Source organism: Oncorhynchus clarkii, chromosome 13, assembly GCF_045791955.1.
Source record: "Oncorhynchus clarkii lewisi isolate Uvic-CL-2024 chromosome 13, UVic_Ocla_1.0, whole genome shotgun sequence".
Classification (NCBI taxonomy): Eukaryota; Metazoa; Chordata; class Actinopteri; order Salmoniformes; family Salmonidae; genus Oncorhynchus; species Oncorhynchus clarkii.
The window spans coordinates 893218-913887 of record NC_092159.1 but is presented as its reverse complement, the minus strand read 5'-3'; the positions used below and the strand labels follow the sequence as shown (position 1 = coordinate 913887).

At 50.8% G+C, this 20670-nt stretch overlaps 1 protein-coding gene across 1 annotated transcript; it reads left to right on the top strand.

Annotated features, from left to right (window-relative positions):
- The first annotated feature begins 689 nt into the window (after positions 1-689).
- On the top strand, positions 690-19637 carry LOC139424267 (zinc finger protein 3-like). The gene is made up of 3 exons (XM_071175957.1): positions 690-1305; positions 16458-17306; positions 18195-19637. Exons 1-2 carry the CDS (start codon positions 960-962, stop codon positions 17240-17242), a joined length of 1131 nt encoding a protein of 376 aa, XP_071032058.1. The 5' UTR covers positions 690-959; the 3' UTR covers positions 17243-17306; positions 18195-19637.
- Positions 19638-20670: the final 1033 nt, after the last annotated feature.

The following is a 20670-nucleotide window of genomic DNA, read 5'->3' as shown; positions in this document are numbered from 1 at the left end:
TAGCGATATAATAAATGCCTTACCTTTTTAAGATCATCTTCTGTTGGCAATTAGGAACGCCTCTCCATTCTTTTTTTGTGAAATTGAGCAAACTAAAAAATAACACAGTGCCTTACAGGATTATTTTCTGTGTGTAAACATCTTACAAAACACCCTGGCTCTGCGAGAATCAGTCCACTACATGTGTTTAGTACTGGGGGGGGGGGAATAGAATCAGTCCACTACATGTGTTTAGTACTGGGAATCAGTCCACTACATGTGTTTAGTACTGGGGGGGGGGGACGGACAGAATCAGTCCACTACATGTGTTTAGTACTGGGGGGTGGACAGAATCAGTCCACTACATGTGTTTAGTACTGGGGGGGGGGGGGACAGAATCAGTCCACTACATGTGTTTAGTACTGGGGGGGGGGGGACAGAATCAGTCCACTACATGTGTTTAGTACTGGGGGGGGGGCAGAATCAGTCCACTACATGTGTTTAGTACTTATCAACTATAAGTATCATTACTATTACACTGTATGTCGTAACGTTATAAAAAAATATATATATACTTGAAATAAAACAATTATTGAAAGTGATTCACTTTTGTTGTTGTCTCAATAATATAATAAACTGTTTCCTCCACTCCGTTCAGCGGACGGCGATTTGGATCATTTATTTGGTGTCGCCGGTGTGACGTATAATCTAGTGGACGGGACTTCAACAACAACAACACGGCTACTATGGATCTAACTGCTTCGGTAGCTTTCTAGCCAAAATTTAAAAAACGAAAATATTAAAGCTCTTTACATGGTTTCGGTGTATATTAACCACTGTATTTTAAACACACTTTTGTCGTCTTATCCCGTTTAAATTAACATTTACTCTGTTGTTATTAGTCAGGTAGCCCGGTTTGATAAATTGGCCTAGCACTAGGCTAGTCGCTAATGCTAACTAGCTAACTATCATCCTTGACCATGAGTTCCCCAAACTACTCTCCTCTTGCTAAAGAAGAAGAGGTCTGCTGGACGGAGAAAGAGGGTCTGTGGCTGAATGTTGTCGTGAAAGAGGAGAAGGAAGAGGAGGATGTCACAGTTAAACAAGAAGTAGAGGGTGAGTCTGTTACAGTGAAAGAAGAAGAGAAAGACGTTTCAGTGAAAGAAGAGGAAGATGCGTTCAGAGTTAAAGAGGAGGAGGATGTTACAGTAAAAGAAGAGGAAGAGAAAGAGGAGGCTGCAGTTTTTGGAGTGAAAGAGGAGATGACTGTCATATCGAAAAAGGAGGAAGAAGAGGAGGAGGAGACAGGAGACCTGATTAACACCAGTAAGTACTGTCTTAAGAACAGGGTCACAACATCTGCAGTTGAACTGATGTGTGATTTTAAAGGGTCAATCTGCAGTTCCTACATCTGTTTTTGGACTATAAATAGCCGTTGTTTCTTGAAGAATAGAACTTATAAACTTAAACTTTCTTTAAAAAAATAAAAGAATGTAGGTTATATTATTTAAATTATTTCAAGGCTATAGCCAACAAAGAAATACGCTCAGCATTTTAAACAACATTTCGTTGTATTAAATCATTACAGTCTGAACTGTATAGCCTATAGCCTGTGATTTATTCAGAGTTAAATACAAATTAAATGGGAAAAAAAAGGACTTAGTGCCTTTGAATTAATTTTTAGAAACACGAGTTTGGCCAGTCTGGGGCTTCAGTCTGGGGCTTCAGTCTGGGGCTTCAGGCTCATGCGATGGTGACTGGAGAATATCCTCTCCACACATGCAGAGCCCCTGGGGAGGATAAACGCCCTTCAGGTCACTCTTGACAGGCTGGGCAGAGATGCAGAGCCCCTGGGGAGGCTAAACACCCATTTGGTCACTCTGGACAGGCAGAGATGCAGAGCCCCTGGGGAAGCTAAACACCCTTCAGGCCACTCTGGACAGGCAGAGATGCAGAGCCCCTGGGGAAGCTAAACACCCTTCAGGCCACTCTGGACAGGCAGAGATGCAGAGCCCCTGGGGAGGATAAACACCCTTCAGGTCACTCTGGACAGGCAGAGATGCAGAGCCCCTGGGGAGGATAAACACCCTTCAGGTCACTCTGGACAGGCAGAGATGCAGAGCCCCTGGGGAGGATAAACACCCTTCAGGTCACTCTGGACAGGCAGAGATGCAGAGCCCCTGGGGAGGATAAACACCCTTCAGGTCACTCTGGACAGGCAGAGATGCAGAGCCCCTGGGGAGGATAAACACCCTTCAGGTCACTCTGGACAGGCAGAGATGCAGAGCCCCTGGGGAGGCTAAACACCCATTTGGTCACTCTGGACAGGCAGAGATGCAGAGCCCCTGGGGAAGCTAAACACCCTTCAGGCCACTCTGGACAGGCAGAGATGCAGAGCCCCTGGGGAAGCTAAACACCCTTCAGGCCACTCTGGACAGGCAGAGATGCAGAGCCCCTGGGGAAGCTAAACACCCTTCAGGTCACTCTGGACAGGCAGAGATGCAGAGCCCCTGGGGAGGATAAACACCCTTCAGGTCACTCTGGACAGGCAGAGATGCAGAGCCCCTGGGGAAGCTAAACACCCTTCAGGCCACTCTGGACAGGCAGAGATGCAGAGCCCCTGGGGAGGATAAACACCCTTCAGGTCACTCTGGACAGGCAGAGATGCAGAGCCCCTGGGGAGGATAAACACCCTTCAGGCCACTCTGGACAGGCAGAGATGCAGAGCCCCTGGGGAGGATAAACACCCTTCAGGTCAATCTGGACAGGCAGAGATGCAGAGCCCCTGGGGAGGATAAACACCCTTCAGGTCACTCTGGACAGGCAGAGATGCAGAGCCCCTGGGGAGGATAAACACCCTTCAGGCCACTCTGGACAGGCAGAGATGCAGAGCCCCTGGGGAGGATAAACACCCTTCAGGTCAATCTGGACAGGCAGAGATGCAGAGCCCCTGGGGAGGATAAACACCCTTCAGGTCACTCTGGACAGGCAGAGATGCAGAGCCCCTGGGGAGGATAAACACCCTTCAGGTCACTCTGGACAGGCAGAGATGCAGAGCCCCTGGGGAGGATAAACACCCTTCAGGCCACTCTGGACAGGCAGAGATGCAGAGCCCCTGGGGAGGATAAACACCCTTCAGGTCACTCTGGACAGGCAGAGATGCAGAGCCCCTGGGGAGGATAAACACCCTTCAGGCCACTCTGGACAGGCAGAGATGCAGAGCCCCTGGGGAGGATAAACACCCTTCAGGCCACTCTGGACAGGCAGAGATGCAGAGCCCCTGGGGAGGATAAACACCCTTCAGGCCACTCTGGACAGGCAGAGATGCAGAGCCCCTGGGGAGGATAAACACCCTTCAGGCCACTCTGGACAGGCAGAGATGCAGAGCCCCTGGGGAGGATAAACACCCTTCAGGTCACTCTGGACAGGCAGAGATGCAGAGCCCCTGGGGAGGATAAACACCCTTCAGGCCACTCTGGACAGGCAGAGATGCAGAGCCCCTGGGGAGGATAAACACCCTTCAGGCCACTCTGGACAGGCAGAGATGCAGAGCCCCTGGGGAGGATAAACACCCTTCAGGTCACTCTGGACAGGCAGAGATGCAGAGCCCCTGGGGAGGATAAACACCCTTCAGGTCACTCTGGACAGGCAGAGATGCAGAGCCCCTGGGGAGGATAAACACCCTTCAGGTCACTCTGGACAGGCAGAGATGCAGAGCCCCTGGGGAGGATAAACACCCTTCAGGCCACTCTGGACAGGCAGAGATGCAGAGCCCCTGGGGAGGATAAACACCCTTCAGGTCACTCTGGACAGGCAGAGATGCAGAGCCCCTGGGGAGGATAAACACCCTTCAGGTCACTCTGGACAGGCAGAGATGCAGAGCCCCTGGGGAGGATAAACACCCTTCAGGCCACTCTGGACAGGCAGAGATGCAGAGCCCCTGGGGAGGATAAACACCCTTCAGGTCACTCTGGACAGGCAGAGATGCAGAGCCCCTGGGGAGGATAAACACCCTTCAGGCCACTCTGGACAGGCAGAGATGCAGAGCCCCTGGGGAGGATAAACACCCTTCAGGTCACTCTGGACAGGCAGAGATGCAGAGCCCCTGGGGAGGATAAACACCCTTCAGGTCACTCTGGACAGGCAGAGATGCAGAGCCCCTGGGGAGGATAAACACCCTTCAGGTCACTCTGGACAGGCAGAGATGCAGAGCCCCTGGGGAGGATAAACACCCTTCAGGTCACTCTGGACAGGCAGAGATGCAGAGCCCCTGGGGAGGATAAACACCCTTCAGGTCACTCTGGACAGGCAGAGATGCAGAGCCCCTGGGGAGGATAAACACCCTTCAGGCCACTCTGGACAGGCAGAGATGCAGAGCCCCTGGGGAGGATAAACACCCTTCAGGTCACTCTGGACAGGCAGAGATGCAGAGCCCCTGGGGAGGATAAACACCCTTCAGGTCACTCTGGACAGGCAGAGATGCAGAGCCCCTGGGGAGGATAAACACCCTTCAGGTCACTCTGGACAGGCAGAGATGCAGAGCCCCTGGGGAGGATAAACACCCTTCAGGTCACTCTGGACAGGCAGAGATGCAGAGCCCCTGGGGAGGATAAACACCCTTCAGGTCACTCTGGACAGGCAGAGATGCAGAGCCCCTGGGGAGGATAAACACCCTTCAGGCCACTCTGGACAGGCAGAGATGCAGAGCCCCTGGGGAGGATAAACACCCTTCAGGTCACTCTGGACAGGCAGAGATGCAGAGCCCCTGGGGAGGATAAACACCCTTCAGGTCACTCTGGACAGGCAGAGATGCAGAGCCCCTGGGGAGGATAAACACCCTTCAGGTCACTCTGGACAGGCAGAGATGCAGAGCCCCTGGGGAGGATAAACACCCTTCAGGTCACTCTGGACAGGCAGAGATGCAGAGCCCCTGGGGAGGATAAACACCCTTCAGGTCACTCTGGACAGGCAGAGATGCAGAGCCCCTGGGGAGGATAAACACCCTTCAGGTCACTCTGGACAGGCAGAGATGCAGAGCCCCTGGGGAGGATAAACACCCTTCAGGTCACTCTGGACAGGCAGAGATGCAGAGCCCCTGGGGAGGATAAACACCCTTCAGGTCACTCTGGACAGGCAGAGATGCAGAGCCCCTGGGGAGGATAAACACCCTTCAGGTCACTCTGGACAGGCAGAGATGCAGAGCCCCTGGGGAGGATAAACACCCTTCAGGTCACTCTGGACAGGCAGAGATGCAGAGCCCCTGGGGAGGATAAACACCCTTCAGGTCACTCTGGACAGGCAGAGATGCAGAGCCCCTGGGGAGGATAAACACCCTTCAGGTCACTCTGGACAGGCAGAGATGCAGAGCCCCTGGGGAGGATAAACACCCTTCAGGTCACTCTGGACAGGCAGAGATGCAGAGCCCCTGGGGAGGATAAACACCCTTCAGGTCACTCTGGACAGGCAGAGATGCAGAGCCCCTGGGGAGGATAAACACCCTTCAGGTCACTCTGGACAGGCAGAGATGCAGAGCCCCTGGGGAGGATAAACACCCTTCAGGTCACTCTGGACAGGCAGAGATGCAGAGCCCCTGGGGAGGATAAACACCCTTCAGGTCACTCTGGACAGGCAGAGATGCAGAGCCCCTGGGGAGGATAAACACCCTTCAGGTCACTCTGGACAGGCAGAGATGCAGAGCCCCTGGGGAGGATAAACACCCTTCAGGTCACTCTGGACAGGCAGAGATGCAGAGCCCCTGGGGAGGATAAACACCCTTCAGGTCACTCTGGACAGGCAGAGATGCAGAGCCCCTGGGGAGGATAAACACCCTTCAGGTCACTCTGGACAGGCAGAGATGCAGAGCCCCTGGGGAGGATAAACACCCTTCAGGTCACTCTGGACAGGCAGAGATGCAGAGCCCCTGGGGAGGATAAACACCCTTCAGGTCACTCTGGACAGGCAGAGATGCAGAGCCCCTGGGGAGGATAAACACCCTTCAGGTCACTCTGGACAGGCAGAGATGCAGAGCCCCTGGGGAGGATAAACACCCTTCAGGTCACTCTGGACAGGCAGAGATGCAGAGCCCCTGGGGAGGATAAACACCCTTCAGGTCACTCTGGACAGGCAGAGATGCAGAGCCCCTGGGGAGGATAAACACCCTTCAGGTCACTCTGGACAGGCAGAGATGCAGAGCCCCTGGGGAGGATAAACACCCTTCAGGCCACTCTGGACAGGCAGAGATGCAGAGCCCCTGGGGAGGATAAACACCCTTCAGGTCACTCTGGACAGGCAGAGATGCAGAGCCCCTGGGGAGGATAAACACCCTTCAGGTCACTCTGGACAGGCAGAGATGCAGAGCCCCTGGGGAGGATAAACACCCTTCAGGTCACTCTGGACAGGCAGAGATGCAGAGCCCCTGGGGAGGATAAACACCCTTCAGGCCACTCTGGACAGGCAGAGATGCAGAGCCCCTGGGGAGGATAAACACCCTTCAGGTCACTCTGGACAGGCAGAGATGCAGAGCCCCTGGGGAGGATAAACACCCTTCAGGTCACTCTGGACAGGCAGAGATGCAGAGCCCCTGGGGAGGATAAACACCCTTCAGGTCACTCTGGACAGGCAGAGATGCAGAGCCCCTGGGGAGGATAAACACCCTTCAGGTCACTCTGGACAGGCAGAGATGCAGAGCCCCTGGGGAGGATAAACACCCTTCAGGTCACTCTGGACAGGCAGAGATGCAGAGCCCCTGGGGAGGATAAACACCCTTCAGGTCACTCTGGACAGGCAGAGATGCAGAGCCCCTGGGGAGGATAAACACCCTTCAGGATGCAGAGCCCCACTCTCAGGCCACTCTGGACAGGCAGAGATGCAGAGCCCCTGGGGAGGATAAACACCCTTCAGGTCACTCTGGACAGGCAGAGATGCAGAGCCCCTGGGGAGGATAAACACCCTTCAGGTCACTCTGGACAGGCAGAGATGCAGAGCCCCTGGGGAGGATAAACACCCTTCAGGTCACTCTGGACAGGCAGAGATGCAGAGCCCCTGGGGAGGATAAACACCCTTCAGGTCACTCTGGACAGGCAGAGATGCAGAGCCCCTGGGGAGGATAAACACCCTTCAGGTCACTCTGGACAGGCAGAGATGCAGAGCCCCTGGGGAGGATAAACACCCTTCAGGTCACTCTGGACAGGCAGAGATGCAGAGCCCCTGGGGAGGATAAACACCCTTCAGGTCACTCTGGACAGGCAGAGATGCAGAGCCCCTGGGGAGGATAAACACCCTTCAGGTCACTCTGGACAGGCAGAGATGCAGAGCCCCTGGGGATGCTAAACACCCATTTGGTCACTCTTGACAGGCTGGGCAGAGATGCAGAGCCCCTGGGGAGGATAAACACCCTTCAGGTCACTCTGGACAGGCAGAGATGCAGAGCCCCTGGGGAGGATAAACACCCTTCAGGTCACTCTGGACAGGCAGAGATGCAGAGCCCCTGGGGAGGATAAACACCCTTCAGGTCACTCTGGACAGGCAGAGATGCAGAGCCCCTGGGGAGGATAAACACCCTTCAGGTCACTCTGGACAGGCAGAGATGCAGAGCCCCTGGGGAGGATAAACACCCTTCAGGTCACTCTGGACAGGCAGAGATGCAGAGCCCCTGGGGAGGATAAACACCCTTCAGGTCACTCTGGACAGGCAGAGATGCAGAGCCCCTGGGGAGGATAAACACCCTTCAGGTCACTCTGGACAGGCAGAGATGCAGAGCCCCTGGGGAGGATAAACACCCTTCAGGTCACTCTGGACAGGCAGAGATGCAGAGCCCCTGGGGAGGATAAACACCCTTCAGGCCACTCTGGACAGGCAGAGATGCAGAGCCCCTGGGGAGGATAAACACCCTTCAGGTCACTCTGGACAGGCAGAGATGCAGAGCCCCTGGGGAGGATAAACACCCTTCAGGTCACTCTGGACAGGCAGAGATGCAGAGCCCCTGGGGAGGATAAACACCCTTCAGGTCACTCTGGACAGGCAGAGATGCAGAGCCCCTGGGGAGGATAAACACCCTTCAGGTCACTCTGGACAGGCAGAGATGCAGAGCCCCTGGGGAGGATAAACACCCTTCAGGTCACTCTGGACAGGCAGAGATGCAGAGCCCCTGGGGAGGATAAACACCCTTCAGGCCACTCTGGACAGGCAGAGATGCAGAGCCCCTGGGGAGGATAAACACCCTTCAGGTCACTCTGGACAGGCAGAGATGCAGAGCCCCTGGGGAGGATAAACACCCTTCAGGTCACTCTGGACAGGCAGAGATGCAGAGCCCCTGGGGAGGATAAACACCCTTCAGGTCACTCTGGACAGGCAGAGATGCAGAGCCCCTGGGGAGGATAAACACCCTTCAGGTCACTCTGGACAGGCAGAGATGCAGAGCCCCTGGGGAGGATAAACACCCTTCAGGTCACTCTGGACAGGCAGAGATGCAGAGCCCCAGAGCCCCTGGGGAGGATAAACACCCTTCAGGTCACTCTGGACAGGCAGAGATGCAGAGCCCCTGGGGAGGATAAACACCCTTCAGGTCACTCTGGACAGGCAGAGATGCAGAGCCCCTGGGGAGGATAAACACCCTTCAGGTCACTCTGGACAGGCAGAGATGCAGAGCCCCTGGGGAGGATAAACACCCTTCAGGTCACTCTGGACAGGCAGAGATGCAGAGCCCCTGGGGAGGATAAACACCCTTCAGGTCACTCTGGACAGGCAGAGATGCAGAGCCCCTGGGGAGGATAAACACCCTTCAGGTCACTCTGGACAGGCAGAGATGCAGAGCCCCTGGGGAGGATAAACACCCTTCAGGTCACTCTGGACAGGCAGAGATGCAGAGCCCCTGGGGAAGCTAAACACCCTTCAGGCCACTCTGGACAGGCAGAGATGCAGAGCCCCTGGGGAGGATAAACACCCTTCAGGTCACTCTGGACAGGCAGAGATGCAGAGCCCCTGGGGAGGATAAACACCCTTCAGGTCACTCTGGACAGGCAGAGATGCAGAGCCCCTGGGGAGGATAAACACCCTTCAGGTCACTCTGGACAGGCAGAGATGCAGAGCCCCTGGGGAAGCTAAACACCCTTCAGGCCACTCTGGACAGGCAGAGATGCAGAGCCCCTGGGGAGGATAAACACCCTTCAGGCCACTCTGGACAGGCAGAGATGCAGAGCCCCTGGGGAGGATAAACACCCTTCAGGCCACTCTGGACAGGCAGAGATGCAGAGCCCCTGGGGATGATAAACACCCTTCAGGCCACTCTGGACAGGCAGAGATGCAGAGCCCCTGGGGAAGCTAAACACCCTTCAGGCCACTCTGGACAGGCAGAGATGCAGAGCCCCTGGGGAGGATAAACACCCTTCAGGTCACTCTGGACAGGCAGAGATGCAGAGCCCCTGGGGAGGATAAACACCCTTCAGGTCACTCTGGACAGGCAGAGATGCAGAGCCCCTGGGGAGGATAAACACCCTTCAGGTCACTCTGGACAGGCAGAGATGCAGAGCCCCTGGGGAAGCTAAACACCCTTCAGGCCACTCTGGACAGGCAGAGATGCAGAGCCCCTGGGGAGGATAAACACCCTTCAGGTCACTCTGGACAGGCAGAGATGCAGAGCCCCTGGGGAGGATAAACACCCTTCAGGTCACTCTGGACAGGCAGAGATGCAGAGCCCCTGGGGAGGATAAACACCCTTCAGGCCACTCTGGACAGGCAGAGATGCAGAGCCCCTGGGGAGGATAAACACCCTTCAGGTCACTCTGGACAGGCAGAGATGCAGAGCCCCTGGGGAGGATAAACACCCTTCAGGTCACTCTGGACAGGCAGAGATGCAGAGCCCCTGGGGAGGATAAACACCCTTCAGGCCACTCTGGACAGGCAGAGATGCAGAGCCCCTGGGGAGGATAAACACCCTTCAGGTCACTCTGGACAGGCAGAGATGCAGAGCCCCTGGGGAGGATAAACACCCTTCAGGTCACTCTGGCAGAGATGCAGAGCCCCTGGGGAAGCTAAACACCCTTCAGGCCACTCTGGACAGGCAGAGATGCAGAGCCCCTGGGGAGGATAAACACCCTTCAGGTCACTCTGGACAGGCAGAGATGCAGAGCCCCTGGGGAGGATAAACACCCTTCAGGTCACTCTGGACAGGCAGAGATGCAGAGCCCCTGGGGAGGATAAACACCCTTCAGGCCACTCTGGACAGGCAGAGATGCAGAGCCCCTGGGGAGGATAAACACCCTTCAGGTCACTCTGGACAGGCAGAGATGCAGAGCCCCTGGGGAGGATAAACACCCTTCAGGCCACTCTGGACAGGCAGAGATGCAGAGCCCCTGGGGAGGATAAACACCCTTCAGGCCACTCTGGACAGGCAGAGATGCAGAGCCCCTGGGGAGGATAAACACCCTTCAGGTCACTCTGGACAGGCAGAGATGCAGAGCCCCTGGGGAGGCTAAACACCCATTTGGTCACTCTGGACAGGCAGAGATGCAGAGCCCCTGGGGAGGATAAACACCCTTCACACTCTGGACAGGCAGAGATGCAGAGCCCCTGGGGAGGCTAAACACCCATTTGGTCACTCTGGACAGGCAGAGATGCAGAGCCCCTGGGGAGGATAAACAGGCCACTCTGGACAGGCAGAGATGCAGAGCCCCCTAAACATTTGGTCACTCTGGACAGGCAGAGATGCAGAGCCCCTGGGGAAGCTAAACACCCTTCAGGCCACTCTGGACAGGCAGAGATGCAGAGCCCCTGGGGAAGCTAAACACCCTTCAGGCCACTCTGGACAGGCAGAGATGCAGAGCCCCTGGGGAAGCTAAACACCCTTCAGGTCACTCTGGACAGGCAGAGATGCAGAGCCCCTGGGGAGGATAAACACCCTTCAGGCCACTCTGGACAGGCAGAGATGCAGAGCCCCTGGGGAGGATAAACACCCTTCAGGTCACTCTGGACAGGCAGAGATGCAGAGCCCCTGGGGAGGATAAACACCCTTCAGGTCACTCTGGACAGGCAGAGATGCAGAGCCCCTGGGGAGGATAAACACCCTTCAGGTCACTCTGGACAGGCAGAGATGCAGAGCCCCTGGGGAGGATAAACACCCTTCAGGTCACTCTGGACAGGCAGAGATGCAGAGCCCCTGGGGAGGATAAACACCCTTCAGGTCACTCTGGACAGGCAGAGATGCAGAGCCCCTGGGGAGGATAAACACCCTTCAGGTCACTCTGGACAGGCAGAGATGCAGAGCCCCTGGGGAGGATAAACACCCTTCAGGTCACTCTGGACAGGCAGAGATGCAGAGCCCCTGGGGAGGATAAACACCCTTCAGGTCACTCTGGACAGGCAGAGATGCAGAGCCCCTGGGGAGGATAAACACCCTTCAGGTCACTCTGGACAGGCAGAGATGCAGAGCCCCTGGGGAGGATAAACACCCTTCAGGCCACTCTGGACAGGCAGAGATGCAGAGCCCCTGGGGAGGATAAACACCCTTCAGGCCACTCTGGACAGGCAGAGATGCAGAGCCCCTGGGGAGGATAAACACCCTTCAGGTCACTCTGGACAGGCAGAGATGCAGAGCCCCTGGGGAGGATAAACACCCTTCAGGTCACTCTGGACAGGCAGAGATGCAGAGCCCCTGGGGATGATAAACACCCTTCAGGTCACTCTGGACAGGCAGAGATGCAGAGCCCCTGGGGAGGATAAACACCCTTCAGGCCACTCTGGACAGGCAGAGATGCAGAGCCCCTGGGGAGGATAAACACCCTTCAGGTCACTCTGGACAGGCAGAGATGCAGAGCCCCTGGGGAGGATAAACACCCTTCAGGTCACTCTGGACAGGCAGAGATGCAGAGCCCCTGGGGAGGATAAACACCCTTCAGGTCACTCTGGACAGGCAGAGATGCAGAGCCCCTGGGGAGGATAAACACCCTTCAGGTCACTCTGGACAGGCAGAGATGCAGAGCCCCTGGGGAGGATAAACACCCTTCAGGCCACTCTGGCAGAGATGCAGATTTGAGATTTTTCTATATAGATATTCCTAAAGGTTTTTAGGCAAAAATCTAAACGAAAAGCGCTCCTTGAACGTGGGAAAATGCCAGGCCTATTGGGCCAAAAATCAATTATGGCCTATAGTATAGATAATAAAACCAAAATTAACTAACCGTTTAAGAGATCAGATTTTTTTTTGTTTATAAATACTTTGCTACAATGACACTCTTAGTTATCTACCTACTTCGTTCCATTCTTTTAGCATGTGCATCTAGTAATCTACACCACCATTGCTTTTGGGAAACGTGTCTGTTCTGTGGATTTAGTTGTGGACAGTCCATCACAACACTCCCTCCCTCTCTTGGTCCTCAGTCCATCACCACACTCCCTCTCTTGGTCCTCAGTCCATCACCACACTCCCTCTCTCTCTTGGTCCTCAGTCCATCACCACACTCCCTCTCTCTCTTGGTCCTCAGTCCATCACCACACTCCCTCTCTTGGTCCTCAGTCCATCACCACACTCTCTCTCTTGGTCCTCAGTCCATCACCACACTCTCTCTCTTGGTCCTCAGTCCATCACCACACTCCCTCTCTCTCTTGGTCCTCAGTCCATCACCACACTCCCTCTCTCTCTTGGTCCTCAGTCCATCACCACACTCCCTCTCTTGGTCTTCAGTCCATCACCACACTCCCTCTCTCTCTTGGTCCTCAGTCCATCACCACACTCCCTCTCTCTCTTGGTCCTCAGTCCATCACCACACTCCCTCTCTCTCTTGGTCCTCAGTCCATCACCACACTCCCTCTCTCTCTTGGTCCTCAGTCCATCACCACACTCCCTCTCTCTCTTGGTCCTCAGTCCATCACCACACTCCCTCTCTCTCTTGGTCCTCAGTCCATCACCACACTCCCTCCCTCTCTTGGTCCTCAGTCCATCACCACACTCCCTCTCTCTCTTGGTCCTCAGTCCATCACCACACTCCCTCTCTCTCTTGGTCCTCAGTCCATCACCACACTCCCTCTCTCTCTTGGTCCTCAGTCCATCACCACACTCCCTCTCTTGGTCCTCAGTCCATCACCACACTCCCTCTCTCTCTTGGTCCTCAGTCCATCACCACACTCCCTCTCTCTCTTGGTCATCAGTCCATCACCACACTCCCTCTCTCTCTTGGTCCTCAGTCCATCACCACACTCCCTCTCTCTCTTGGTCCTCAGTCCATCACCACACTCCCTCTCTCTCTTGGTCCTCAGTCCATCACCACACTCCCTCTCTCTCTTGGTCCTAAGTCCATCACCACACTCCCTCCCTCTCTTGGTCCTCAGTCCATCACCACACTCCCTCCCTCTCTTGGTCCTCAGTCCTTCACCACACTCCCTCTCTTGGTCCTCAGTCCATCACCACACTCCCTCTCTTGGTCCTCAGTCCATCACCACACTCCCTCTCTTGGTCCTCAGTCCATCACCACACTCCCTCTCTCTCTTGGTCCTCAGTCCATCACCACACTCCCTCTCTCTCTTGGTCCTCAGTCCATCACCACACTCCCTCCCTCTCTTGGTCCTCAGTCCATCACCACACTCCTCTCTCTCTTGGTCCTCAGTCCATCACCACACTCCCTCTCTCTCTTGGTCCTCAGTCCATCACCACACTCCCTCTCTCTCTTGGTCCTCAGTCCATCACCACACTCCCTCTCTCTCTTGGTCCTCAGTCCATCACCACACTCCCTCTCTTGGTCCTCAGTCCATCACCACACTCCCTCTCTCTCTTGGTCCTCAGTCCATCACCACACTCCCTCTCTCTCTTGGTCCTCAGTCCATCACCACACTCCCTCTCTCTCTTGGTCCTCAGTCCATCACCACACTCCCTCTCTCTCTTGGTCCTCAGTCCATCACCACACTCTCTCTCTCTCTTGGTCCTCAGTCCATCACCACACTCTCTCTCTTGGTCCTCAGTCCATCACCACACTCCCTCTCTTGGTCCTCAGTCCATCACCACACTCCCTCTCTTGGTCCTCAGTCCATCACCACACTCCCTCTCTTGCTCTTGGTCCTCAGTCCATTACCACACTCCCTCTCTTGGTCCTCAGTCCATCACCACACTCCCTCTCTTGGTCCTCAGTCCATCACCACACTCCCTCTCTTGCTCTTAGTCCTCAGTCCATCACCACACTCCCTCTCTTGGTCCTCAGTCCATCACCACACTCCCTCTCTTGGTCCTCAGTCCATCACCACACTCCCTCTCTTGGTCCTCAGTCCATCACCACACTCCCTCTCTTGCTCTTGGTCCTCATCTTTGTTAGTCACTTTGATTTTGTACCTGTGTGTTTGATCAGTTTCTATATGTAAAATATTTGAGTGAACTCCATGACAGTAGATTAAGGGGATAATAGAAGCACGTAAATAGACGACAGATGCATGCTGGGCCGGGCCCTGAGCTCGTGAAGTGAAGAGCTACTGGAGCGAAATTGGAGAAAGCCGACGCTCTTCTGGGTAGTTTGGGTGAGACCCAGATGGTATACCCTCCAGCCTTCTGGGTAGTTTGGGTGAGACCCAGGTGGTATACCCTCTACCCTTCTGGGTGGTTTGGGTGAGTCCCAGGTGGTTGTAATTTGACCCAGAAGCCAACAATAGCAGTCTCCAGGCAACAATAGACATATAAAATACCTGCCTTGACTTCCTCATAGTTCTACAACAAAGGCTCCGTGACAGACATCGAAATTGAGTTCAGGTGCATCCTGTTTCCATTGGTCATCCTTGGGATGTTTCTACAACTTGATTGGAGTCCCACCCCACCTGTGGTAAATTCAATTAATTGAACATGATTTGGAAAGGCACACACCTGTCTATATAAGGTCCCACAGTTGACAGTGCATGTCAGAGAACAAAAACCCAAGCCATAAGGTAGAAGGAATTGTCTGTAGAGCTCCAAGACAGGATCGTGTCGAGGCACAGATCTGGGGAAGGATACCAAAAAAATGTCTGCAGCATTGAAGGTCCCCAAGAACATGTTGGCCTCAATCATTATTAAATGGAAAAAGTTTAGAACCACCAGGACTCTTCCTAGATCTGGCTGCCCGGCCAAACGGAGCAATCAGGGGGGAAGGGCCTTGGTCAGGGAGGTGATCAAGAACTCGATGTTCACTCTGATCATCATGTCTGGAGGAAACCTGGCACCATCCCTACGGTGAAGCATAGTGGTGGCAGCACCATGCGGTGGGGATATTTTTCAGCGGCAGGGAGACTAGTAAGGATCGCAGAGCAGCCAGAGCCTGAACTTGAACCCAACCGAACATCTCTGGAGAGACCAGAAAATAGCTGTGTAGCAAAGCTCCCCGTCCAATCTGACAGACAGGATCCTCGACTTCGGCGATGTCATCTACAAAATAGCTTCCAACACTCTAACTCAGCAAATTTGATGTAGTCTATCACAGTGCCATCAGTTTTGTCATCAAAGCCCCATACACTACCCACCACTGCTACCTGTATGCTCTCGTTGGCTGGCCATTGCTTCATATTCGTCGCCAAACCCACTGGCTCCAGGTCATCTGTAAGTCTTTGCTAGGAAAAGCCCCGCCTTATCTCAGCTCACTGGTCACCATAGCAGCACCCACTCGTAGCACGCGCTCCAGAAGGTATATCTCACTGGTCACCCCCAAAGCCAAATCCTCCTTCGGCCGCCTTTCCTTCCAGTTCTCTGCGGTCAATGACTGGAACGAACTGCAAAAATCACTGAAGTTGGAGACTCATATCACTGCACCTGTACATAGCCCATCTGTAAATAGCCCATCCAACTACCTCATCCCCATACTGTTATTTATTTTATTTATTTTGCTCCTTTACACCCCAGTATCTCTACTTGTACACTCATCTTCTACACGTCTACCATTCCAGTGTTTAATTGCTATATTGTAATTATTTAACCACTATGGCCTATTCATTACCTCTCTTATCCTCTCTTATCCTACCTCATTTGCACACACTGTATATAGACATGTTCTATTATATAATAGACTGTATGTTTGTTTGTTCCATGTGTAACTCTGTCTTGTTGTGTGTGTCGAACTGCTTTGCTTTATTCTTGGCCTGGTTGCAGTTGTCAATGAGAACTTGTTCTCAACTAGCCTACCTGGTTAAATAAAGGTAAAATAAATAAAAATAAAATAAATAGACATTACTACTAATGTGAAATGACGAAATATGACTGCTGTTCATCACTAGACTGTCTTATTAGCTTAGTACTATTAGTTAATGCTAGCAGATATCATAGACTTCCAGTCATTGTGCTAACGGATTAGCTCGCAAAATCTACCGCTAACGTCCTTCAATACTGGACACAGAGACCAAAATGGTATCGGTGAGTTAATCTGACTGGGGAAGTAGGTAAATGGTAAATTGTGTGACTTGTGTTTAAAATCCATTAAAGGTTAGAATAAATTATTTACATATTCACTATATTGATTTGTGTGATTTTGTTGTTCAAACAGGAGAGAGACGTGACTATCTTGGATCCTCCGGGGAGCCTCAACAACAACATGATGCTGACGAGGCTGAGAAGAGTCTCTCCACGTCAGAACACCTCAAGAAACACCCGCAGAGATTCATCTATTCAACAGAACTTAAAAGACATCAGAGAATCAATACAGGAGAAAAACCTCATAGCTGTGATCAATGTGGGAAGAGTTTTGCTAAGGCAGGAGGCCTGGCAACACACCACAGAATACACACTGGAGAAAAACCTTACCACTGCTCTGACTGTGGAATGAGCTTTGCTACTTCAAGCCAGCTGATAAGACATCAGAAAACACACACAGGAGAAAAGCCTTATTGCTGTGATCAGTGTGGGAAGAGATTCATTCAATCAGCGAACCTGACTGTACACAAGAGAATACACACTGGAGAGAAACCGTACCACTGCTCCAACTGCGCGAAGAGCTTTTCTACTTCAAGCGGATTGATAACACACCAGCGAACACACACAGGAGAGAAGCCTTACCACTGCTCTGACTGTGGAAAGAGCTGTACCACCTCGAGTGCACTGATATCACACCAGCGTACACACACAGGAGAGAAGCATTACCACTGCTCTGATTGCGGGAAGAGTTTTGCTACTTTAAGCAACCTGACACAACACCAGCGAACACACACAGTAGGAAAGCCTCATAGCTGTGATCAATGTGAGAAGAGATACTCCCATCTAATGTCTCTGATTAAACATCAGAAAATACATGAAGAAAATCCAGACCTAGGTAGAACACAGAGTGTGGAATGACCTCCAACACCAGACCTGGGTAGTAGAACACAGAGTGTGGAATGATCTCCAACACCAGACCTGGGTAGTAGAACACATAGTGTAGAATGACCTCCAACACCAGACCTGGGTAGTAGAACACAGAGTGTGGAATGATCTCCAACACCAGACCTGGGTAGTAGAACACAGAGTGTAGAATGACCTGGGTAGTAGAACACAGAGTGTGGAATGGTCTCCAACACCAGACCTGGGTAGTAGAACACAGAGTGTAGAATGACCTCCAACACCAGACCTGGATAGTAGAACACAGAGTGTGGAATGATATCCAACACCAGACCTGGGTAGTAGAACACAGAGTGTAGAATGACCTGGGTAGTAGAACACAGAGTGTGGAATGGTCTCCAACACCAGACCTGGGTAGTAGAACACAGAGTGTGGAATGGTCTCCAACACCAGACCTGGGTAGTAGAACACAGAGTGTGGAATGATATCCAACACCAGACCTGGGTAGTAGAACACAGAGTGTAGAATGACCTGGGTAGTAGAACACAGAGTGTGGAATGGTCTCCAACACCAGACCTGGGTAGTAGAACACAGAGTGTGGAATGGTCTCCAACACCAGACCTGGGTAGTAGAACACAGAGTGTAGAATGACCTGTGTAGTAGAACACAGAGTGTGGAATGACATCCAACACCAGACCTAGGTAGTAGAACACAGAGTGTGGAATGATCTCCAACACCAGACCTGAGTAGTAGAACACAGAGTGTGGAATGACCTCCAACACCAGACCTGGGTTGTAGAACACAGAGTGTGGAATGATCTCCAACACCAGACCTGGGTAGTAGAACACAGAGTGTGGAATGATCTCCAACACCAGACCTGGGTAGTAGAACACAGAGTGTGGAATGATCTCCAACACCAGACCTGGGTAGTAGAACACAGAGTGTAGAATGATCTCCAATACTAGACCAGGGTAGTAGAACACAGAGTGTAGAATGATCTCCAACACCAGACCTGGGTAGTAGAACACAGAGTGTAGAATGATCTCCAACACCAGACCTGGGTAGTAGAACACAGAGTGTAGAATGACCTCCAACACCAGACCTGGGTAGTAGAACACAGAGTGTGGAATGATCTCCAACACCAGACCTGGGTAGTAGAACACAGAGTGTAGAATGACCTCCAACACCAGACCTGGGTAGTAGAACACAGAGTGTGGAATGATCTCCAACACCAGACCTGGGTAGTAGAACACAGAGTGTGGAATGATCTCCAACACCAGACCTGGGTAGTAGAACACAGAGTGTGGAATGACCTCCAACACCAGACCTGGGTAGTAGAACACAGAGTGTGGAATGATCTCCAACACCAGACCTGGGTAGTAGAACACAGAGTGTGGAATGATCTCTTTGTGATACCTTTTGATGCAGCTGGTTCAACTTGTTTCATCCTTCAGTATTTCTTAAATAATACTATTGACAGCTCTAATGTCAAATGATTAGATGTCCTAGTATGTAAATTATCAAACATTTATAGAAACATTTTATAGAATAAACATCAGGGACATATGAAAACACCTGTGGAACGCTTCTCGGTTGCCCCGGCAACAATTCCCATAACATGATGCTGCCACCACTAGACTTGAAAAATACAGAGGGTTTTACTCAGTGTTGTGCTGTATTGGATTTTGACCTAAATTGTAGTTTTTAATTTAGGCCAAAAAAGTTATTTAACCATTATTTAACTAGGCAAGTCAGTTAAGAACAAATTCTTATTTTACAATGACGGCCTACCCCTGCCAAACCCGGACGACGTTGGGCCAATTGTGTGGCTCCCTATGGACTGAACCAGCTAACGGAACATTGAACCAGCTAACGGGACATTGAACCAGCTGACGGAACATTGAACCAGCTAACGGAACATTGAACCAGCTAACGGAACATTGAACCAGCTAACGGAACATTGAACCAGCTGACGGAACATTGAACCAACTAACGGAACATTGAACCAGCTAACGGAACATTGAACCAGCTAACGGAACATTGAACCAGCTGACGGAACATTGAACCAGCTGACGGAACATTGAACCAGCTGACGGAACATTGAACCAGCTAATGGAACATTGAACCACCTGACGGAACATTGAACCAGCTAACGGAACATTGAACCAACTAACGGAACATTGCACCAGCTGACAGAACGTTGAGTCAGTTCTACATATTCCTAAACATGTTCCAAATGTCATATTGTTGATAAATATGTAGTTCTCTTATATTTTAGTTGAATCTGTATTTGTTTTATACAAATCACACCGTAATACCTGAGGGTAATCATTTTTATTTTATTCAATTGAGTATTGTAACAAGTATAAAAAAGCTAATGTGTTTGAGAATGAGTCAACTGTGTTGGGCGTATTGTGAGGGTCAAAAGAGGGAGGGAGGGAGAGAGAGGGCGGGTAAGAGAGGAGAGAAATAGACAGAGAGAGAGAAAGGGAAGGAGAGAAGTAGACAGATTGAGAGGGAGAGAGAGGGTAATCATAATAATATTATATAAATATATATAAAACCATAATCATTATGCTTAATTCTATGTAAAAAAATATGTTAATTTTTCTGCATATCTCAGCGTACCTCTTGATCTGTCTGTATCCTATATATACATATATACATATACATACTATATATACATATACATACTATATATACATATACACACTATATACATACTACATATCCATATACATACTAGAGATACATATATTTACTATATATACATATACATACTATAGATACATACTATATATACATACTATATGTACAGATACATACTATACATACATACTATATATACATATACATACTATATATACATATACATACTATATATACATATACATACTATATATACATATTTATACTATATATACATATACATACTATATATACATATACATACTATAGATACATACTATATATCCATATACATACTAGAGATACATATATTTACTATATATACACATACATACTATAGATACATACTATATATACATATACATACTATATATACATACTATATGTACAGATACATACTATACATACATACTATATATACTATACATACATACTATATATACATATACATACTATATATACATACTATATATACATACTATATATACATACTATATATACATATACATACTGTAGATACATATACATACTATATATACATATACATACTATATATACATATACATACTGTAGATACATATACATACTATATATACATATACATACTATATATACATATACATAATATATATACATATACATACTATATATACATATACATACTATATATACATATACATACTATATATACATACTATATATACATATACATACTATATATACATATACATACTATATATACATATACATACTATATA